Genomic DNA, 21,291 nt, shown 5'->3' with positions numbered 1-21,291 from the left:
TCAACAAGGGCAAGCAAGTCAGTTTGAAAATGGTAAGTGGAAAAGTGCGAAATCCTATTTCCTTTATTAAAAAAAAAATGTTACGATTAATGGTATACCATAACTCAACTTCAATATAAACATTAGTGAATTACATATACGTAAGTAGAAAACAAAAGACCAGCCCCGCATCACAGCTTTCCCCGCATCATGGGCAACAAGTGGTTGTGGAAGGACGAGTTGACCGGCTCCTGGTTGACCGGATTCCGGCGTGCCTCCTCCATGAGTCGCTCGTACACCCGACCATCATGACAGCCCAGCGTGGAGCCCAGGACACGATCGTGGAAATCGAATCCGTCGACCAGAGCCACCGCATTTGGTCGCAGCTTGGCCAGCAGCTCCTCAAAGCGACGCTCCACGAAGCGCAGTTGGGTGCCAGTGATGCCGTTGTTCCAACGCAGCACGCATCCTGACTGTCGCAGGAATGTATCGATGACGAAAAGCTCCACCAGTTGGCCCAAGACGAGGGAGACATTCGGGCTAAGATCGCCCTTCTTTCGAAGTGCTTCCACTTGCTCCAGCGCATTGCGTGTGAAGAATGCGTGAGCATGGGCTATGGCAGCCGAGGTGAGCTGCCTTCCAGCCAGATTGCTGGCCATCTCGGCACTCACCTTGCTGGACTGATGCGTCTTCTGGGTTTGCCAGGCCTGACGCACCTGCTCCATGGCTGAAATTTCCAGAGCTCGCACACAATTAGCAGCCAGATTCTTGCCCCAAACCAAACGGGATGTATCCCTCAAATAGGAGACACTGGAGGGCAGCACCTTGCGTTTCAAGCTATCCACATACTGGCGGACGAGGAAACGAGCTGTCTGCAGCAGGAGTACCGTGTACTCCCCCTCGTAGGTGTATGCGGCGGCGGTCAGACCATAGATGCTATCGAAATTCGCCGAGGAGAGGAATCCGTGGCCACCGCAACTCTTGCGCAGCAGATCAACGCCCTCGCTGGCCTCGTCGGTGGCCACCGCCTTGAGGCAGCAGCTCAGGGCGTGCAGCTCCGGCAGTGAGTTGCGTCCTGCCGTGCTTTCATCCTCCAGTTGGCGGAGTACGTCCTCGTAAAAGCGCCACAGCCAATCGGACACCAGGCGATAGGAAACCCCTCGAGCAATTTGCGGTAGAATCTTTGCCTGCTGTGTGATGTGATCCAAAACAGAGACCTCCGGCTGGTCGCTGTTAATCCGGCTCTGGCGACGCACCACGGAATACCTAATGGGGCAGTTGAAGGAATATGTGTGTCAACGTAAAGATAATGATAACTGTTATCTAAAGAACCCTGGATGCACTGAATGTGTTTTATGGGCTTAAAAACATCTATGATAAACATAATCCCCAGAAACTATAAAATCACCTGGTGGCAATGGTGGCAGCCTGGAGCAGTCCAAAGAGCACATCCTTCAGGGTAATGACCCGCACGTAGACCATTGTGCCGTAGAGCAGCAGCGGAGGTCTGCCCTGGACGAAGGTGCCGTCGGTCAGGACTTGGGCGTTCTTCATCAGCATTTGATTGCGCGGTATCCGCACGTCGCGGAGTCCCAGGAAGCCGTTGTTAACGCCATTGCCCCCCAGGCGAGGTCCTATATCGCCCACATCGACTCCAGTCAGCGGTTCGTGTGTCCTCTCGTCCCTGATCCTCACCACAAATGATTGCAAGCCATAATGCTTGCCCTTCACATATAGCTGGGCCAGCACAATGGCCACATTGGCGGTATTACCAAGTCCGCCGGGCCACCACTTGTAGGAACTTTGCGTTGGCGTGTTCAGGATGAATTCCTGCGTGATGGGATCGTAGTCGGCTCGGGTTTCCAGGCCACGGACGAAGGTGCCGTGGCCCAGCTCCGTTTGGGCATAGGTGCCCAGGACGCCGTCCATGTGCCAAGATCGATTGAGCCACTGGGCCTGCTGCTCCTCGGTTCCCTGGCTCAGCAAGGTGGTCATGAACATGGAGAAGTGCACCCGAAGGGGGAAGCTCTGCTGGAAGAGCCCTGTGCCCAGGGATCCGGAGAGTAGCAGCCGAAAGTCCCTCAGCATATTTACACTAAGCTGGAGTTGTGGCTGCTTCTCCCGCTGCCATTGACGCAGTTTGGCCAGGAAACGGGTGGATCGGGCTACGGTCTGCTCGTAGCGCTCCTTGTACGACAGACAGCTCGGATGCACTGGCTCCGCGAAGTCGGGATCCTCATAGAAACGCCTTTCCAGGGCGCGGCGCTCCTCCAGCTGCCAAGAGCCACCCGCCCACCAGCGGGCAAAGTCCTCGCTGTCCAAGGTGGCCGCCGCCCGCTCCCTCTGCAGATCCGCATTCACAGACATGATCACTCTATCTCTCCTTCCCGATCTCTCTTTGCCCAGAGTTTTACTTTTCTGCGGGATTTCGGAACTTCTCCGGTCGAACGACTCGATTGCACTGAGCAGTTGGTGGCTGCAAGAAACACTTCTGCAGCTCGAAACATGGCAGCCAGGTCGCCAAGGGCGGAGATAGCAGGGGAATGTGGTTATCAGTGAGCCGAAATTAAAGATGAGTTGCCAATTAATATATCGGGATTCTTTATGCATTTACCAACTTATACTCATAAAGGATGCAGTGTATAAGCATATACACATACTTTTACAGGAGAGGAGATCTGGAACCCCTTTGGATGGTCCATCCTGCCTACGCCTTTGGAGCCCCACCACTGCCTCTCTTTCGCGCTCTGCCCGCTGGTGCTCCAACCGCCGTTGTTGCTGCAGTGGAGTCACTGAACTGAGAACTGAGCCACTCTCAAAGTGCCAGAGTACGTTAAGGTGGACCATATTCCGTACTCGTCGAAAGTTGCTCAAACTACATCTTGTTTACAAGATGCACTTATCAAATTTTAGATTTCGGATCCTAAGTTGTATATTTGGACGGAATTTGTTTCTTACTATTAACTCGAGTGCTGATTTGTGTTGGTCCAGCCTAGTCCAAGATGGGACAAAGTGCGTAAAGATCTGATGAGAGGCATTATCTCCTTTACCGTAGATAAGGAAATCGTAAATATTTCTTGTTGTTTTCGTTTTGCAAAAACCACAAAGCTCAACAAACAATTATTCCTCTTTCGTACAATATCATTTTTATTTTGTGGATTTCTTGTTATCAACATAATGTTTCTCAGTTGGATGACGTTTAAAAAATCTAAGATAACCCTATGGGCCATTGTCAAATTGTTTATAAATTGAAACCATAAGACATGGAAAAAGCGATTTTATTTATATGTATAATTAAATATATTATTATACATCCGAGTATATAAAAACAAAGTTTCTGAAACGTGGATCTTAGGACTAATTCTAATGACTAACTAATGAAACATAAAATAAAAAAACACTGGCCATTATAATAATTATAAAAAAAAATTATTATAATATTATTGATGTGCCAAAAATGCAATGTGAATTAAAATTTATTTTACAAGAAAACATAAGTTTTGGAATAAAAACAAGCTTATTAGTACCCCTATTAAAAAGCTTTTAGCATAAAAGCTCGCCGACTTTGTGACCAGCTGGAGGAGTAATTTTGTGGCGCCCGACGAATGGTCACACTGCCGGCCAGCTGATCGCCCGCGTGCAGATTTCTAGACTTTATTTTCCTTATTTGGCTATTGTTGTTTTGGGCCGCCGGTACCGCTTAGCTTTCTGTCTCCTTCTTTCTCTGTCTTTCTCTCTCGCTCCCACCAACGGCACCGCCATGGGCAAGAACACGAAGCGCAACAAGAAGACAAAACAGCCGCAGCAGCCGCCACAACAAAACGGAGTAACTGCATCCGCATCCGGCACAGCAGTCGAGGATTTTGAGGACCAACAGGCGGCCAGTTCGTTGCCCCGCCTAAACGGCAAAAAAAGGAGCCAACTGAACAAGCTCGTCGAGGAACTGCTTAACTTGGTGGAAAAGCAACCGGCGAATCCCAACGAGGAATGGAAGCAGTACGAGCAGCTGCAGCAGCTTCTAAAACAAATCATGATCCTGGAGGAGCCACTCAGCCAAGCAGTGTGTCCGCAGATCAGCGATTCCCCCGACGATCAGACCCGTCTGGCGAAAGTGGAGGCGTTCAGTGCGTGGGCCAAAGATGGCGGAGTCCACAGTGAGGGACTGGAGATAGCCATCTTTCCCGGCTACCAATTGGGTCTGCGGGCCACCCGACCGTTGGCCAAGGATGAGCTGGTGCTCAGCGTGCCCCGGAAGCTCATCTTCTCCGAGGAAAGCAACTCCGATTGCCGCCTATTTGGCAAAATGACGCAGGCCACCCACTTGAACCTGGCCTATGATCTGGTCATCGAGAAGATCCGTGGCGAGTTCAGCGAGTGGCGGCCCTACATTGATGTTCTGCCCGCCAAATACAGCACCGTGCTATACTTCACCACCAAGCAGATGGAGCTCCTCCGGGGCACCGCTGCCGCCTCTCTGGCACTGCGTCAGTGTCGCGTCATCGCCAAGCAGTACGCCTTCCTCTACAGGTACGCCCACACCATGACCGAGCCGAGCACCGGGAACAGGAGGCATCCGGGCGAAAGAGGCCTCTTCTTCACGCAGCACGGACTCTGCTACGAGCTCTACAGGTGAGTTTCGATTGAAATTTGGGATTGGAATAGCTAAAGGTGCCTTAAAAAAATATCGCCTTTTTTTAAAGTATGTTGTTCTACTACATTTCCACAATCGAAAGAAGAAATATGATTCTGTGCTGAAAAGATGGCTTAAGGCCAAGTTTTCCGCTCTAAAGATCTCTTCAGTTCTGTTCAGAAATAGATTGTATACCTTTCCGGAATTCCATTTTTAAATCCTGCCCGTGTGTTGATCTTTCCCTAAGTGTGTTTTTGGTTTAGATTGGTCTTGTTTCTGCTGCCGAGAGAGACCTCTGAATCTGCCAGTTGTTCCACTGGCCATAAATTACATGTACACTTACAGCTGGTACTGTTTGTTTTAAGGCGAGAGTAGATGCATATGGCCGGATTGCCCGGCCATTGTTGACCTTCCCGTCTGGCATTGTGATCGCATTGTTTTGCCGAAGATCTACGATCTATTTACGGATCCTCTTCTACTTGCGACGGCTGGGTCATGGTGCACTGGGATGGGTCTGGTTCTGGTTCTGGTTCTCCACTCGCTTCTGTATTTATAGTGCTGCGATTTCGACACCAATCTTCGGATGTGGTCGAAAACCCCAGCGAGTCAGGCAGTCAAGTGCTTTAGAAATACTCGAAATCTTTGCCACAATTTGTTCTACATTTTATTTCTCAAAAAAATCAAATTGAAACTTATTTACATACATATTTGAGCGTGCTTAAATGTATAATTATATTTATATATATAAATATATATATGTATACTGTCGCCAGATGTTCTACTGCCTAGTGAGAGGGGCGGGGGTGGTAACGAAAATCAAATCAAAAATAAAGTGCCTGCACTACGAAATAAATACAGGTGTTTCTTCTATTTTCACTTCTTGGTTTTTGCAGTACATTTTGCGCATTTAAACTATTAGTGTTGTTCTTGCTGTTGCTGTTGGTATTGTTGTGCTAATGACCACGCCCACATAGCACCCATTTATGCCTTGCCTTGATCTAATTTCAATTTAATTTTGTTTAGTCAGTGCCAGAAAGAAGTTTGCTTCGGTTAAATCGTATCGAACACAGTATTCCTCCTCATTTTCTTTTGTTTTTTTTTCTCGTAATTTCCTCGTTAATATTTATTGTCCTCATAAATGGTTTTATTTTGCTTTCTCGAATTTCAATATTTATTCGATTTGGGCTTTTTTCGGGAAAGTGTCTGAACACAACTGTACTTTGTTTGGCTAAGATCCTGTTCTGCTGTTCTGTATTTAAGTTAGTTTTCGTCTTTATCTCGTGCTAAGAAACCCATTTGAATGCAGTGTCCTATGATTTAGTTGATAGAGTCGCGTTAGTTGATGGATCATACTCGTACACTAGGTCTAGATAGTTGGAAACGATAGTTTGCCGGGCTTAGAGACTAGCAACAGTGCGCGCCATAAACGTAGGGCGAATTGAATTAGGTTTTGCGGTCTACAACGATACAAATGAAGTAGAAAATAAATAAAGTAAAAATAAATAGCATAAAATGGACTATACAGCTTACATTCCAATCTGTCATGAAAATCACGTAGACAAATTTATAAAATATTGAAATATTTGAAAATGAACACTGTTTTTTTAAACTGTATGTCTGCACAATCTTTTTAAACCTTTCCTTACAAAGCGCCTTATGGCCATGCCACGCACTGTCTAAATGTGTTTTCTAGGTTGGTTTTTGTTAGTTTTACTTTCTCTCACAGAATGTTCCTCTAATCGAGTTCAAAAAAATTCCACATCCTACCTGCTTAAACTAATTAATCGACTAACTTTTGCTCCTTCGCGTTAGAGTGTGTGTGTTTGTGTGTGTTGGGGGGATGTCCTTGTGTGTGTGTGTTAAGTGTACATTTATATAAAACTTGGCCTAAACAACGGTCTATTGTTACTAGAGGAGCCTACTGCCTATCGCCTAATTGTCGAAGGATTTGCGCAGCGTGTCGAATAGATATTCCTGCACCTCCGGCGAACTGGGATCCATGGTGTTTAGCTTCTGTTGGGCACTTCTCAGCGAAATGGCCAGGCCACGCCCACTCAGCGCCTCCGGTGGAGCAGGTGGTTGCGCCCCCGTTGTAATGGTATTCGTGGTACTATTCGTGGTCAGCGAGGTGGCGGTGCTCAAGGTGGCGGATCCATCGCGGGCAAAAAGCAGGGAACTCTGCCGCTGCAGCTGATGGACGGGCGTGCAACAGGCCACCGAAGTGGAGATGCTGGCTATGCCCGTCTTTGAGCCCGATCCTGATCCTGATCCAGCCCCTGATCCCGAACTGGATCCAATAACCAGCTCTTCCATGTGCTGGCGCATCGAGGAACGACGCGATGGCTGCGCCATCTGCGGCATCTTGCTCTTCATCGCATTGTAGGTGCGCAGGTAGCTACTCTTCCTCCTGCGCTGCTGTTTCCATCGGCACACGACGAAGATGACCAGGAAGGTGGCCAAGGCGGTGACCACTATCGCCGTGCTGGCCACAATCGCGGACTTGATCCCGGATGGCATGCTGGCGTACAAGCTGCTCAAATGCTGCTGCGATACGGCAGATGTGGCCGCCGCTGCAGCAGGACTGCGATGAAATCCGGGACCGGAGAGCTCCAGATCCAGGAGATCGTGTGCCCGCGCCACCTCGTTCTCGATCTCATCGATGACATCGTTATTCGGCGGCAGCTGGCTGTTGTCCGCTATCGAGGAGGAGTTGCCGCCATAAGGACTCACGCTCAGATCAATGTCAATGCTGGTGGGCTCCGAATCAGCGTTGGAGTCCGCCTCCTGGGAACTTCCGTCGAGCAGCAGTCGAGGCGGTGGCAGGAAATAAGGATTCCTCTCCTCGGTGGCCGTGGCCAAGGAGGCGAGTGCCAGGGTCTTCCACGACGGGAAGAATCCCAGCGACTTTTCGCCGCGCGAATTGATCGAAATAGTTCCAGTTCCGGCTCCAATGGTCGCCGATGAGGAAGATGTCTGTGCGTAGGCGGGACCTGAAAGGAAAGCATTTGAGCGACAGGAAGCTGAACGAGATTAAGACAGAGCAGCGGGGCGAGAAACGGAGGAAGATATTTAGTCTTTCAAGGCATTTCAAAAAGGCAAAGGGTGAAGTTAGGAAGAATCACAGGGCAGCTGGCAGGCAGGGATCTTAAAGGCTATTTAAATCCATTTAACCAACAATTATTTATGCCATACAATACAATTCTACTTTCTAATCGAACTTACGCAAACTATTTGATTAGATTTTATTGTTTTGAGGGGCTTTTGCCAACTACTCGTACTTTCAATATTTAGTTCTTATTAGCTGGTGTTTCTATATGTGGAAGCCCGCGAAGGAGCAAAAGACCTCATCCCGACCTTTCACCCCTCCTGCCACTGCCCCCCTTCCCGGCCCCTCCCCCTCTTCCTGCCACGCCCCTGGCCTCCGCCAATCGCTGGCGTTGCTGGCGCAACCTTAAAGCCGTAATACCTCGACTTCCCATCGGTTTGACCTCGTCATTCGGCTCGATATCGATGATGGAGGTGAAGTAGCTGGAGCCCTGCGAGTCGGTCTTGATCTCATCGGGCTTGACGCTCTTCAGATCCATTAGATTGAAGTGCGGAAAGTTCTCGAAGGCCGTGACAATGTCCATGTTGTCCTGCAGCAGGACCTTCTGGCCGGGATAAAGACGCGAGTGCTCATCGCCGCCATTCACGATGGTGGACAGATGCAGTTGGCTGGAGCCGCGTTTGCGGTGCTCGATCAGCTCCTCCAGGGTCATGTTGCGCTGCTCCAGAACCTTAAATAGTCGGTTACCCGACCGCCGATCCTCAATGAGTTCCAGCAGATCGGTGCGGTCGTCCACATCGTCTATGACATTCAATTGCGGTGGCTTTGCCGCCGATAAAGAGGGTGGTGGTGCATAGGACGGTGGTGGTGCATAGGACGGCGGTGGTGGTTCATAGGAGGGAGAGGGAGGTGGTGGTGGAGGTGGTGCTGCTGCTGCAGGAGTGGGCGACCTTGCTGGTGGTGCAGGCACAAGTGCTGGTGGTGCTGGCACCCGAGTGTGATGCGTGTGACTCTCCACTTCGTCGAAAAAGTTCTCCAGCTCGTCCTCTCCGTAATTAAGCTCCTCGCTGTTTTTGTTGGAGGGTGTAGCTGATGTGGTAGAACTAGGTGCAGCCTCAACCAGATCTACCTCCTCACTACTCTCTCCGTTATTGCCCCCTATAAAGTTGTCCTTTAATCGCTTTTGATTCTCTTTGACACTGGAGTTTCGCAGACGATAGCGCGGACTTCCGGGCGCAAAGGAAGGAGCAGCTGGTGGTTCTGGTGTCTCGGTGGGCGGAATGCCTTCTCCAGACTCTGCCTCACTGGAATCTGGTTCCACCACATCCTGGTTCTCCTGATTCTCCTGACTCTGTTCCTGATCCTGCTCATCATCCCGTTCCCTTTCCTCCGAGTTTTCCCTCTCCTCTTCATGGCTTTCCTCCACGTTGTTAATCACCGTGCTGCTAGTGGAGTAAGCGGTGCTAGTCTCCGCTTCCTGAGTGGTGGTCACTGCCGTTGCTGTGGTGGTGCTAGTGGTGCTGCTAGTGATCGGCTTGAAGAGTCCTGGTGGCTTTAGGGTGGACCGGAGATGCTGCCGCTTCTTGTACAGTGGCACCCGGGTGGTGGTGCTGGTGGTGCTTGCACTTGCACTGGTGCTGGTGGCCATGGTGGTGCTACTGTGACCATTGACTCCACCCAAAATGCGTCTTGTCGTGCTGCTCTCCCGCGAAGAGCTGCCAAAGAGCTTCAGGCGCTGCAGGGCGTTGGGGATTTTGGCCTTGTTTTTGGCTATCAAGGATTCATCGTCATCGTTGCCAGTGGTGCTAGTTGTGGTATACGCAGCAGGCAATCGCCGCACACCCTGTTTGTTCTGTTGGTTAGACGACTTTTTCGAGGGATCCGCTCGGGAGCCTGGAGAGGAATACGTGGAGGCTGGTGGGGCAACGGCTGTGGTTTGCAGTGCCAACAGAGCATTCTGTTTACCCTTGAGCAGATCGTCCAACGAAAGATTCTTTTGCTGTAGGATTTCACTGAGACTCAGGCCTCCGGAATTCTTCAGGATGTTCTTCAAATCCACAGAAGTTTTGGTAGGTGTCGCAGCGCCAGCATCGACAATGGGCTCCTTTTTGGCCTGGCCATATGGGCGACGATAGGCCTTACTGGGACTACTGCCCTGCGGACTGGAATCCGTGGGCTCCACTCGCTTGCGCTGTTTCTCCCGTTCGCGATCCCTTTCGAGGGCAGCCATAGGTTCCCTCACCAAGGGTTGATTCCTTCTTCGCAGAGCGTCTGCATCATCCTCCACATGACCGCGCCAGTAAGCAGATGTCGGGTCTGGGCCAGAATCCTCCTCGGTGGCACCCATTGTGGCCAGCGGAAGTTGGGGGCGTCGTTTCCGCTTACGAGTTGCCAACTGGGCGGTACGACGACGGTTGGATGTGGCACCAATTCCACTTCCGCTACCATCGCCCGAGCCCTTTGAATCCTCCACAATCAGGGAAACACCTGTCTGCAGCAGCTGTAAGAAAAGACAATTTATTAATCAAACGATTGTGTTTCTAAATGAATGTATTAAGTATATTGCTATTAGAAGTCCCCATATCAGTTCTCTAAGTGTACACGAACACTTTCTCAAGTTAAACCACATAAATAAAGGTGAGATGGATGAGCCCGTGCTATTTGATTGATGGAATCAATACATATTTGGATCGCTCTTCATTGACTTTCCTCCATAATCAGTTTCCCGAACATGCTTGTGAAAACCTCCGCTCATTTCGAATTATTGACATTTAATCAAATGTCTGTTGTTTATGGAGAAAAAGCCATCTGCTGCACTCCGTTGGCATTTCCTTTGGAAAACAAAGAAAAACTTTGGAAACGAAAGTCATCGACATTAAGGGGATAGTTGGATGTTATTGGTTTAGAAGACTAAATGATTCTTAATACCTTCTGACGTCCCAATTTTTATGTGTAAGGGGTTGTGTCTCTGCAGGTGCCTTGTGCTTATGTAATTAATTTTCAATTTTCGACTGGCAACAGAAGCGAAAGGAAAACCAGATACAGGATTGATTATGAACAGCCGGAATGCATGCATATATATTAGGCCATGAATAATATATGTATTCGTGAGCTTGGTATGTTTGCCTTTGATTAACTGCCGGCAAAGGCGATGGCGATGGACATCCTTGTCATTTAATCAGACTAATGCATTATGGCATCCCCTTTGCGGTTTCACCTTTTTAACCCCATCGATTGGCCAGACAGATGCCGAAATAATTGACCCAAAAGCCAGGAGGCAAACTATTTATGGAAAACTTGTACGGAAACAACTCATTACAATGCCAAAGGAAATACAAGAAATCCTGCTGGCAAAAACATGCAAACAATGCACAAATAATGGAGAACAGGGGGCAATCGTTGCATAAGCCCCGGAAAATCGAATCGAGTCGTTCCGAATAGTGTGGTATGGTATGGTATGGTATGGAATGGAATCCCAGACTGCAGCCTCCGACCATTACACGCATTTCTCTCACGTCATTTGCTGTGACATCTCTTTCAAGTCAGCTTTCTTTACCTTTTATTGTTCCATCCTGCACCATTTTCAATTTGGTCTAAGTTTCTGGCATTTCCCCGTGAAAAAGGAACAGCCGTAAAAGGGGTTGGGGAACTACCGGAATATGCATGCATAATGAAGACAGACGAAGGCTGGGGGAAGTAAGGAGACCTCACGTCGCCAATCGGTTTGTATTGTAAGAGTCTCAACTTGTCCGGCGAACCAATAGGGCAAAGCCAGGTGAAACCGTTTGCCAGAATCATAAATCAACATTTTTTGTTGCCAGCAGATAGGTGGATTACCACCTTAACGATATATAGGAAATTAGGTATTGGATTCCAGTGAATTAAGAGATGAGTTTCACACGAATCCCAATTACAGCATAAGAATTTGCATCTTGTTTGCGGCAAGCAAGTTGCATTGAGCATTTTGCATTTACAATTGGAGAGCAGCATTCAAAGGCTTGTTTTTGACACATACTATTTTGAGGCGTAATGGCAAGCCAAAGATCGAAGGGCAACAGAGACGCAGAAAGCCACAAAAGACGTCGACAATTCGAGTCACTTGAAAATGTCAGCTCGGAGAGTTTATTAAATCCGGATGGCAGGATGCCTGGATGCCTGACTGGATGGCTGACTCACTTCCCTTTGTAAATGACAGGTGAGAAGCGCACCTGGTTCCACGAGCCTGGCATCCTTCATCCTTGGTTGTTAACTCCAGACAACTTTGTCGATGAGGGGGGAGAAAAAAAGAAGCCGTCCTTTGAGACCCTAAAGCCAGTCGATTTTCATCGATAAATGTCAGGATACGTTAACAAAAAACACCGTTTTCCCTACAAAGAATATATAGTTACGAAATTATCACAAAAGTCAATCAAAACTAGATATAAAATGGAAAACTGTACAATTGCCCCATCGCTGAAAATGTATACATATAAGTCGACAAAGGAAAAGCTTGATATACTAAATAACTTAATGGCGCATTCAAGTTAAGCTATCGGATTAAATAGGGAAGTAGGAAAGTAGAAAGGTAGGAAAGCAGCAGACCCTTGAATGCTGATTAACTTTTTCCTAGGTACAGTCGCCACAATGGGCCGCTCTCGCTCGAACCTTTCCAACACTGGCAGCACTGCCACCTAATAACTTATTACTTTTAATAAAAATACCCCGCCGCTTCTGTGAAGGCTGGCTGGTAAGACATAACAGCCAATACAAAGGCTTCGAGAAAAAGTTTACAACTTCTCTGCTTCTTTCCACTGCTGCCCAGAAATAAATATGGCCAAGAGAGGGAAAAAGGGTGAAAACTTACTGCAATGGCTTTTCTAGCTCTTGTCCATGGTGATTTCTAACAAAGTGAGTGGCGACTCCCACCCCAAACCACTTCAAACAAGTTGCTGCTTTTCATAATTAAATTGAAAAATTTATGCACAATTAAATGAAAAACTTTTCTTTGTGGCCGAAGCAGCAGAAACCGCAGCAAAGCGAAAAAAAAGCCAAACATAGCCAAAAAACGAGGGAAAAGAAATGCTGGGAACCAAGTCGACAATATGGTACTCTTTTTAGTTTGGGGGACAACAAAATTATAATATTTAAGGCCATTACCTAACAGTTTTTTACATTGTGTCTTTCAGATGGGCCGTTTCCACAGTGATGACCCGCCAGAATTTAGTGCCCAGCGAAAAACAAGAATCAGAGGACACTCCAAAATTAATCTCGGCTTTGATTCCGTACTGGGATATGGCGAACCATAGGCCGGGCAAGATAACCTCCTTCTATGCCGCCGTGCCCAGGCAACTGGAATGCACCGCTCAGGAAGCTGTTGATGCTGGAGAGCAGTTTTTCATCTACTATGGCGATCGGTCGAATACCGATCTTTTAGTGCACAATGGGTAAGCATCTTTCAAAAAGGGAATATTGCTATTATCTTATGTTTATTATCATCATTTTATTTTTAGTTTCGTAGACGATAACAACCTCAAGGACTATGTTAATATTCGAGTAGGCCTGAGTCTCACTGACGCTCTTGCTGCGAAAAGGGCTAGCATTCTGGACAAGCTGAACATCCGGTACACCGCAGAGCTGCGTGTGCTGCCCGCACCGGATTTCATTTCCAAGGAATTGCTGGCATTCGTCCGGGTTTTCAAGATGAGCGCCGAGCAGTTGGATCACTGGTGCAGCGACTTGGAGCGGGCCGGGGACCTGCTGCACATTGACTGCGCCCTGGAGACGGATCACGAGACACGAACGTGGCAGTTCCTGGAGGACAGGTTGAAGCTGCTCCTGGCCGTCTTTAATAAGGAAATGCAGGAGGCCGACGAAGTGAAGGAGCTGGAACTCAAGGATGGCCAGGAGATCGAGCTCATGCTCTTCCTGTATCGCCGTTTAGAGCGAAGCATTCTCGCCGGAGCTTTACAATACGCCCAGGAGCATCGCAAGGTCTAGGGATTTAAGCAGACAACCAACAATATTCGAGTGGCCATCGAAAGCGACATCAAAAACTCAGTCTAGCATTAGCAATTAGCTATCTATTTTTTTTTACCATTACTTAACTTATTTTAAATGAAAGTTTTAGTCGACAGTTTTTGAAGTTGGATACCAAAATAACTTTTAATTCTACAACGATGGATTTGTTGTACATTGAGTCACGGAATAATCTGCTAGATTTTAAAATCGTGTTCGTCTAGTGTCCTACGCGCATTCTAGAATATAGCGTTTTATTGTTTTATGTTTGTTTATTTTATTAATTACAATCATGACAGTTTTAGTATTTTGGAATTAAAAATGAAGTCAAACAGCACAATGTAGCATTTTATAATTTTGTGAAGGAGTTTTTATGCCTAAATATAAGTTAAGTATAAAAAAAAAACACTATGTTGCGGTTGCATGTCTTCCAGGTCACGAGGGTTGAGTAAAATTCCACTCCGATTCATTTAATTGCCCATAACTAATTGACTGCCAGACGTCCAGCTGTGACAGCTTCAAAAACCAATCAATTTGCAAAATCAATCCCCCGCTTGCCGCCAAACCATCACGCCCACCCACACTGGCTATATTGATGTATGTGGATGCGGATGCCTTGTCTATAGAAGCAAAGTATTTGATTGCGACCAATGTGTCTTTTCTGAGGTCATAGGTCACTTTAAGTACGCGGAGGAACGGAAATGAAATTGTACATTTAAATTTGACAACGTCAAAATGATTAAACGAAATTCTTTTTTTACACATAAAATTTGGTTCTTTGGAATTCTAGAAGGAATTCTAACGATCAGTTGGTTTCGAGAAGCTCCTGCTACTGATTATAATTGCCTGGTACCAAAAATTAAAAAAAAAAAACACAAAAACGCACAGTTGGTAAGGAAAATTTTGACATTTTGAGCAACTTGATGAGCAACTTGTTTTTTTTCTTGGTCTCGCCAATTATTCACCAAAAAAACTAGTCTTAATTTTCAGTAAAAAAATATCCGAATTTTTAACACAACTTATGTAACGGTAGTTCAAATGTGGAATGCCATACCTTGTTGAATTCGTTGCTTAATTTCCTATCGAGTTGCATCCCCAGCTAAAAATTTTTAAATTTTACCGTTTTTCGAAAAAAAACGTGATGTAACCCCTTACAAAAAAGTGAAAATTTTGAAAAAAATTAATTTTACCAAATCCTCTAAAACGGGTAATGGGTCGTTAGGTTAGGTTGTCAGCTACAAAAATCAGTATTTTTCGTATCCGTGAGTCTTAATTCTGCGAAGTTACAACTAAAAACCCATTAAAAAAAATCGATAATATTGGCAAAAAATGTATCTTGATTTTTAGTAAGAAAAATATCAGAATTTTACGTACAACTTTTGTAATTGAAGTTCAAATGTGGAATGCCATACCTTGTTGAATTCGTTGCTTAATTTCCTATCGAGTTGCATCCCCAGCTAAAAATTTTTAAATTTTACCGTTTTTCGAAAAAAAACGTGATGTAACCCCTTACAAAAAAACTGAAAATTTCGAAAAAAATTAATTTTACCAAATCCTCTAAAATGAGTAATGGGTCGTTAGGTTTGGTTGTCAGCTACAAAAATCAGTATTTTTCGTATCCGTGAGTCTTAATTCTGCGAAGTTACAACTAAAAACCCATTAAAAAAAATCGATAATATTGGCAAAAAATGTATCTTGATTTTTAGTAAGAAAAATATCAGAATTTTACGTACAACTTTTGTAATTGAAGTTCAAATGTGGAATGCCATACCTTGTTGAATTCGTTGCTTAATTTCCTATCGAGTTGCATCCCCAGCTAAAAATTTTTAAATTTTACCGTTTTTCGAAAAAAAAACGTGATGTAACCCCTTACAAAAAAACTGAAAATTTCGAAAAAAATTAATTTTACCAAATCCTCTAAAATGGGTAATGGGTCGTTAGGTTAGGTTGTCTGCTACAAAAATCAGTATTTTTCGTATCCGTGAGTCTTAATTCTGCGAAGTTACAACTAAAAACCCATTAAAAAAAATCGATAATATTGGCAAAATATGTATCTTGATTTTTAGTAAGAAAAATATCAGAATTTTACGTACAACTTTTGAAATTGAAGTTCAAATGTGGAATGCCATACCTTGTTGAATTCGTTGCTTAATTTCCTATCGAGTTGCATCCCCAGCTAAAAATTTTTAAATTTTACCGTTTTTCGAAAAAAAAACGTGATGTAACCCCTTACAAAAAAACTGAAAATTTCGAAAAAAATTAATTTTACCAAATCCTCTAAAATGGGTAATGGGTCGTTAGGTTAGGTTGTCAGCTACAAAAATCAGTATTTTTCGTATCCGTGAGTCTTAATTCTGCGAAGTTACAACTAAAAACCCATTAAAAAAAATCGATAATATTGGCAAAAAATGTATCTTGATTTTTAGTAGGAAAAATATCAGAATTTTACGTACAACTTTTGTAATTGAAGTTCAAATGTGGAATGCCATACCTTGTTGAATTCGTTGCTTAATTTCCTATCGAGTTGCATCCCCAGCTAAAAATTTTTAAATTTTACCGTTTTTCGAAAAAAAACGTGATGTAACCCCTTACAAAAAAGTGAAAATTTTGAAAAAAATTAATTTTACCAAATCCTCTAAAACGGGTAATGGGTCGTTAGGTTAGGTTGTCAGCTACAAAAATCAGTATTTTTCGTATCCGTGAGTCTTAATTCTGCGAAGTTACAACTAAAAACCCATTAAAAAAAATCGATAATATTGGCAAAAAATGTATCTTGATTTTTAGTAAGAAAAATATCAGAATTTTACGTACAACTTTTGTAATTGAAGTTCAAATGTGGAATGCCATACCTTGTTGAATTCGTTGCTTAATTTCCTATCGAGTTGCATCCCCAGCTAAAAATTTTTAAATTTTACCGTTTTTCGAAAAAAAACGTGATGTAACCCCTTACAAAAAAACTGAAAATTTCGAAAAAAATTAATTTTACCAAATCCTCTAAAATGAGTAATGGGTCGTTAGGTTTGGTTGTCAGCTACAAAAATCAGTATTTTTCGTATCCGTGAGTCTTAATTCTGCGAAGTTACAACTAAAAACCCATTAAAAAAAATCGATAATATTGGCAAAAAATGTATCTTGATTTTTAGTAAGAAAAATATCAGAATTTTACGTACAACTTTTGTAATTGAAGTTCAAATGTGGAATGCCATACCTTGTTGAATTCGTTGCTTAATTTCCTATCGAGTTGCATCCCCAGCTAAAAATTTTTAAATTTTACCGTTTTTCGAAAAAAAACGTGATGTAACCCCTTACAAAAAAGTGAAAATTTTGAAAAAAATTAATTTTACCAAATCCTCTAAAATGGGTAATGGGTCGTTAGGTTAGGTTGTCTGCTACAAAAATCAGTATTTTTCGTATCCGTGAGTCTTAATTCTGCGAAGTTACAACTAAATTTCAGTAAAAAATTATTTTAAGAATAAACTTGTTAGTTGATCTTACAAACCAAAACTGCAATATTATGTCAGTTTTCGTTTATTCGTAGATTAATTTGTGACTGATGACGCCGTCATCAAAGAATCGGATTGACCTGTGTTATGGGGTTTGGGAATTGACGTGTTCACTGAAACCCGGGAAACGACAACAATGCACTCAAAATTGCAGTTCCTAGTGGTGTTAATTATGGACCCAATGAGGATGAATCCCCAATTCGTCTGCCGATGGCGATGATTATGGGGGGGCAGTGATGTTGGGCCACAGGCATATATTCGAAGTGGAAATTGGGGGAACGTTGGGCTTTGGGCTGGGGCCTTGTCGCCAAATTGCAATGGCAAACACTTTGAAAGATGTCATTAAAATGGCTCGACTACCCACAAAGGCCTCAATATTCTTCCGTATCGCGCCCACTTCGACGCCCACTTACCATTGACATTTGATTTGACACTCGAATAGCTGTTTTCCGTACTCACATTTCGCGACGCGCCCCCAACCCCGTCCTATTTTACCACCCACATTTCCCACAGAGTTGGAACTCAATTTTCACGCTCGCTGGAAATGTGATTGCAGAAGGGGGTTGACGGGGGAGTAAACGATGTTTGGCCAGTTGATTGAAATATATGAAATATTCGAATGAGACGACACCGGAAACTGGGTCGCATCGATGCCGTTTATCGTTATCGATTTGCGCCGCTTTTCTGAGCCATTCTCCTCTTTTTGTTTTTCGTTCGGTGCTCTTGCTAATTGCTTTGCAACAATTTTGTTTTGTCAGCCAAGCAATTAGCAAATGACAAATGCCCCAGCCTCCAAAATCCCACTTTCGGTCGCCTGCAATTCAAACTTAAGCTGCTTAAAATGTATGCAACATGGGTCATAAAAATGATGACCGCCCACCGACCAAAAAAAGCGAACCGAATTGTTTACCTTGCATGTGGCAAAAACACATAAAGTACAGGACAACATGAAAAGTAGGATCTTAAAATTGTCTGATATTAAATGGTAAATGGCAGTGTTTCATCAAAAATTAAAAAGTCTAACAAAAGTATTTTGTTTTTCTAATTTAATGGCACCTAAAAGATTTCTGAATTTATATCCAAATTCAAATTTCCATTTAGCTAGAACACCCTGTTGCTGAATAAATAAATTCCAGAGTGTGGCTTTGTCTGCCATGTGTCCGCTTTATTTGCCCGGAAACGGTTGCCAACTGTGGAAAATGTTTTTTTTTTTGCATTTTGTAGCCATTTTTTGTTGGCCTATAGTCCTGAAATAAATCTACGCATGTTGTCACACGCACGCACACACAAACAAGCAAACACACGCACACCAGTGCAGACAGTCACACAGACAGGGAAAAACAAGGATACGCGGCCACACAGACACGCGGTTAGAGCCTTGTTTGTTTTAATCCATGCTTTGTTTCAAACCTCCATTACCCCCACTTGGTGCGTGTGTGTGGGTGTTTAAATGCCCCTTTGTGTGTGTGTGGGTGTGTATGAGTGTGTGTGTGCATGACGCTTAAGCAGTTAAGAACATTTCCATAGATTTTAAGGCGATTTCATTTTCAACGCCCATTTGCATAGCGACCAATTGGCATTGTATCATTTTATCATTGTATATAGTGCTGCTCAGCCTGTTGTTGCCCATTCAAACATGCATAAATACATGGTGGTATTATTAAGTTATGCTCTTTGTTGCCGCTTGTCAAGTGATTGCGCTTATTTGCTCAACTTAAACGCTTCGCAATTGGCTTAGTTTGCAATTTGACATTTGCGCAAGTCAAAACGCCAACCGGAAATGCGAACCAAGTAAGTTCACCAGGTTGATTTAATTTGTGACTTTTCATAAAGAGGACAAGCTGCTTACTAAAAATGTAATGACATAGGTGTGTTACTCACATCACCATGGCTGTTCCTCATTTACTGCATCAATTACATATGTATAGGGCCTTGCATTGAAATAGGGTTGTACCATATAGGGCCTTGCATAGCTAAAGTTATATATTCGTTCTCTTAAAAGGGAATGCTCTACACTGTTCTAAACGACCCTACGCCTTCTCGCTTAAAAAGGGGGCGGGGCTTGAGCGGCCAGCAATATTATTAACTGTCGGCAATGGAGCGAAAATTGTTCCGCAGCTGCTGCTTCGTCTGAGTTGTTGCATGTGTTGCATATGTTGCTGTTGCATTTGCAGTTGCAGTTGTTGCATATTATTGCCTTGAGGGCGAGGCAAAGGCAAGCAGTGGAAGGGGCCATAAAAACAGATGGTAATCTGCGTAAGTGGAAGTGCAAGCAGGTGCTGCACCTTGGCCACGGAAATCAAAACGAGGAAATGGAAAATCTTAAAATGTTGCGTAAGTGTTTCTGCATTTACGCTAGATAATTTTCCGCCTAGGACTGCACATTCGAAAATCTTTAATTTATAAAATTATTCTTAGTATCTTTCTCTTAGAACCGAGTGAAATATTTTGCAGCAAGCAAAGCTTTAACTTTCTTAGGAGTGGCTAATATTAGCAGTAGTATTGCAGCTTTTCACTTTCCTCATGTATATTCCCGGAGTCGAGGGAGTGGTAGCCTGTCAGTCGGTCCTAACAAGGTTAAGTTGAATGGAAACTAATTTGCATGGCGCGTGACTGTACCCCAGAGCCGCCGCCAGAGTTGCCAGAGTTGGCAGCGTCGTGTTTGTTTGCAATTAACTCGGCCATTGTTGTCAACATTGTTGCAATACCCACGCAGCGAGCGCTACTTATTTTATTTGCTAATTGCAACACTCAGGACGACAAGACGAAAGTGCTTGACAAGTTTAAGTTTGTTGCAACAGACAAAGGCTGCGATTCACAAATATATATGTATATACCTGTTACTATTTATATACACAGATATACATAGGGAAAAATAGAAGGCCGAGCTGCCAGCAGAACGGCAAACAAATTAAAAGTGACGCATTTTCCCCACTTCTTCTGCACTCAAGTCCTTTCTTGGTTTTATTTTCTCCGCTGCCCAGTAATTCTGGGAATAATCAAGACGGATTCCTCTGATGCACCTGAATTTCCGAGCAGCAGAGCTAATCGCCATAATCGAGGGAGAATACAAGAAAAATATTTAAATTATTTTGCCGTGAATGTTTTGTAATAAACATTGTGTTGAAATATCTTAGAATAATAGGGAGGCGTTTTCGACTCTCTGTTGAAATGTTATTCACTGCAACCGATTAAGAAAAGGTATCTAAGTGAAATATATAAAATCTCTAAAATATACAATTTATGATTGCTGAGAAACAAGTTCATAAAAAAAACTTAAAAACAATCCCATCTTTGCTGTAAAGGGTAGTTCGTTTTCCACACTTTCCAGCGCACTTGCTCACTTACTCACTTACTTTGTGCCTCTCAGCGTTTTTTACACTTTTCACTAGCTGCAGTGCACTGCCATTGCAGTGGCATCCACATCGGCATCATTGGGGATCCAGCTGCATAAGCTGAAAACAAGAGGTCGCCGTGGGCGTGGCATTAACCCAAAAAGCCAGCAAAGCTGACGACGTTTGTTTTCCCAGGACCCTCGAGTTGAGTTGCGAAAATTGCGAGGCGAGGCAAAGCCGCGCGGCTTAAGTGCAGCCAAGAAAGGCAAAGGAAAACTCATTGCGGTGCTTATTATTTTTGTATTTTCGCGAGGAAAAATTAAGTTTACTGCTCAAGAATAGTGTAAGCATGGGCTTACAGATCAAACTTTTGGCTTATAGATCGCCAGGCAAATGGTTATTGCATTTGACGGCTTAAAACTAAATTTCAAATGAATTAATTGCAGCAAAATAGCCCAGCAACTAGTATTATATTGGAATTCAAGTCAAAGTCGAGACTGATTTATTGCCATCAACTCCAAGTTTTCAATCCTCTCCGCAGGCCAATTATGCTTGCCAGCAGCCTGTCAAAACTTCCATATTTATCAACACTTTGCGCCGTCACTCAGTCGATTTAGTTTGGCAAGCGGTGGCTGCCATCATTGTTAACCATGCCAGGACTTTAAAGGAGCAAAGGATATCCTGCGGCTTGGCATTACGCATTCATGCTCCGTTCGACATATCGATAACAGGCACTTAAGTGCAGGACTTAACGTCATGCATAATAAACTTTTGCCATGGGTGGCGAAAGAATGCGTATACGCA

At 44.2% G+C, this 21,291-nt stretch overlaps 3 protein-coding genes across 3 annotated transcripts in view; 1 reads left to right on the top strand and 2 right to left on the bottom strand.

Annotated features, from left to right (window-relative positions):
* Positions 1-18: 18 nt before the first annotated feature.
* On the bottom strand, positions 19-2,471 carry LOC117147414 (probable peroxisomal acyl-coenzyme A oxidase 1). The gene is made up of 2 exons (XM_033314291.1): positions 1,388-2,471; positions 19-1,245 (listed from the first exon to the last, which is right to left on the bottom strand). Exons 1-2 carry the CDS (start codon positions 2,344-2,346, stop codon positions 171-173), a joined length of 2,034 nt encoding a protein of 677 aa, XP_033170182.1. The 5' UTR covers positions 2,347-2,471; the 3' UTR covers positions 19-170.
* Positions 2,472-3,571: 1,100 nt separating this feature from the next.
* Positions 3,572-13,986, top strand: LOC117146663 (actin-histidine N-methyltransferase). Its single transcript, XM_033313005.1, has 3 exons — positions 3,572-4,608; positions 12,821-13,078; positions 13,145-13,986. Exons 1-3 carry the CDS (start codon positions 3,740-3,742, stop codon positions 13,629-13,631), a joined length of 1,614 nt encoding a protein of 537 aa, XP_033168896.1. The 5' UTR covers positions 3,572-3,739; the 3' UTR covers positions 13,632-13,986.
* Positions 5,490-21,291, bottom strand: part of LOC117146662 (uncharacterized protein DDB_G0284459) — a 66,878-nt gene continuing 51,076 nt past the window's right edge. The window contains exons 2-3 of the mRNA XM_033313004.1: positions 8,076-10,155; positions 5,490-7,599 (exon numbers count right to left, since the gene is read on the bottom strand). Of these exons, the coding sequence (XP_033168895.1) occupies positions 6,542-7,599; positions 8,076-10,155 (3,138 nt within the window). The 3' untranslated portion in view covers positions 5,490-6,541. The remainder of the gene's footprint in view (positions 7,600-8,075; positions 10,156-21,291) is intronic.

Source organism: Drosophila mauritiana, chromosome X, assembly GCF_004382145.1.
Source record: "Drosophila mauritiana strain mau12 chromosome X, ASM438214v1, whole genome shotgun sequence".
Lineage (NCBI taxonomy): Eukaryota > Metazoa > Arthropoda > Insecta > Diptera > Drosophilidae > Drosophila > Drosophila mauritiana.
This window is presented reverse-complemented; position numbering and strand designations above follow the sequence as displayed.

Coding starts and splice junctions, on each gene's coding strand:
- LOC117146663 (XM_033313005.1), top strand. CDS start 3,740: ATGGGCAAGAACACGAAGCGCAACAAGAAGACAAAACAGCCGCAGCAG. Junction 4,609..12,820: donor CTCTGCTACGAGCTCTACAG/GTGAGTTTCGAT, acceptor TGTGTCTTTCAG/ATGGGCCGTTTCCACAGTGA. Junction 13,079..13,144: donor GATCTTTTAGTGCACAATGG/GTAAGCATCTTT, acceptor TTTTATTTTTAG/TTTCGTAGACGATAACAACC.
- LOC117147414 (XM_033314291.1), bottom strand. CDS start 2,346: ATGTCTGTGAATGCGGATCTGCAGAGGGAGCGGGCGGCGGCCACCTTG. Junction 1,246..1,387: donor GCTGCCACCATTGCCACCAG/GTGATTTTATAG, acceptor CTGCCCCATTAG/GTATTCCGTGGTGCGTCGCC.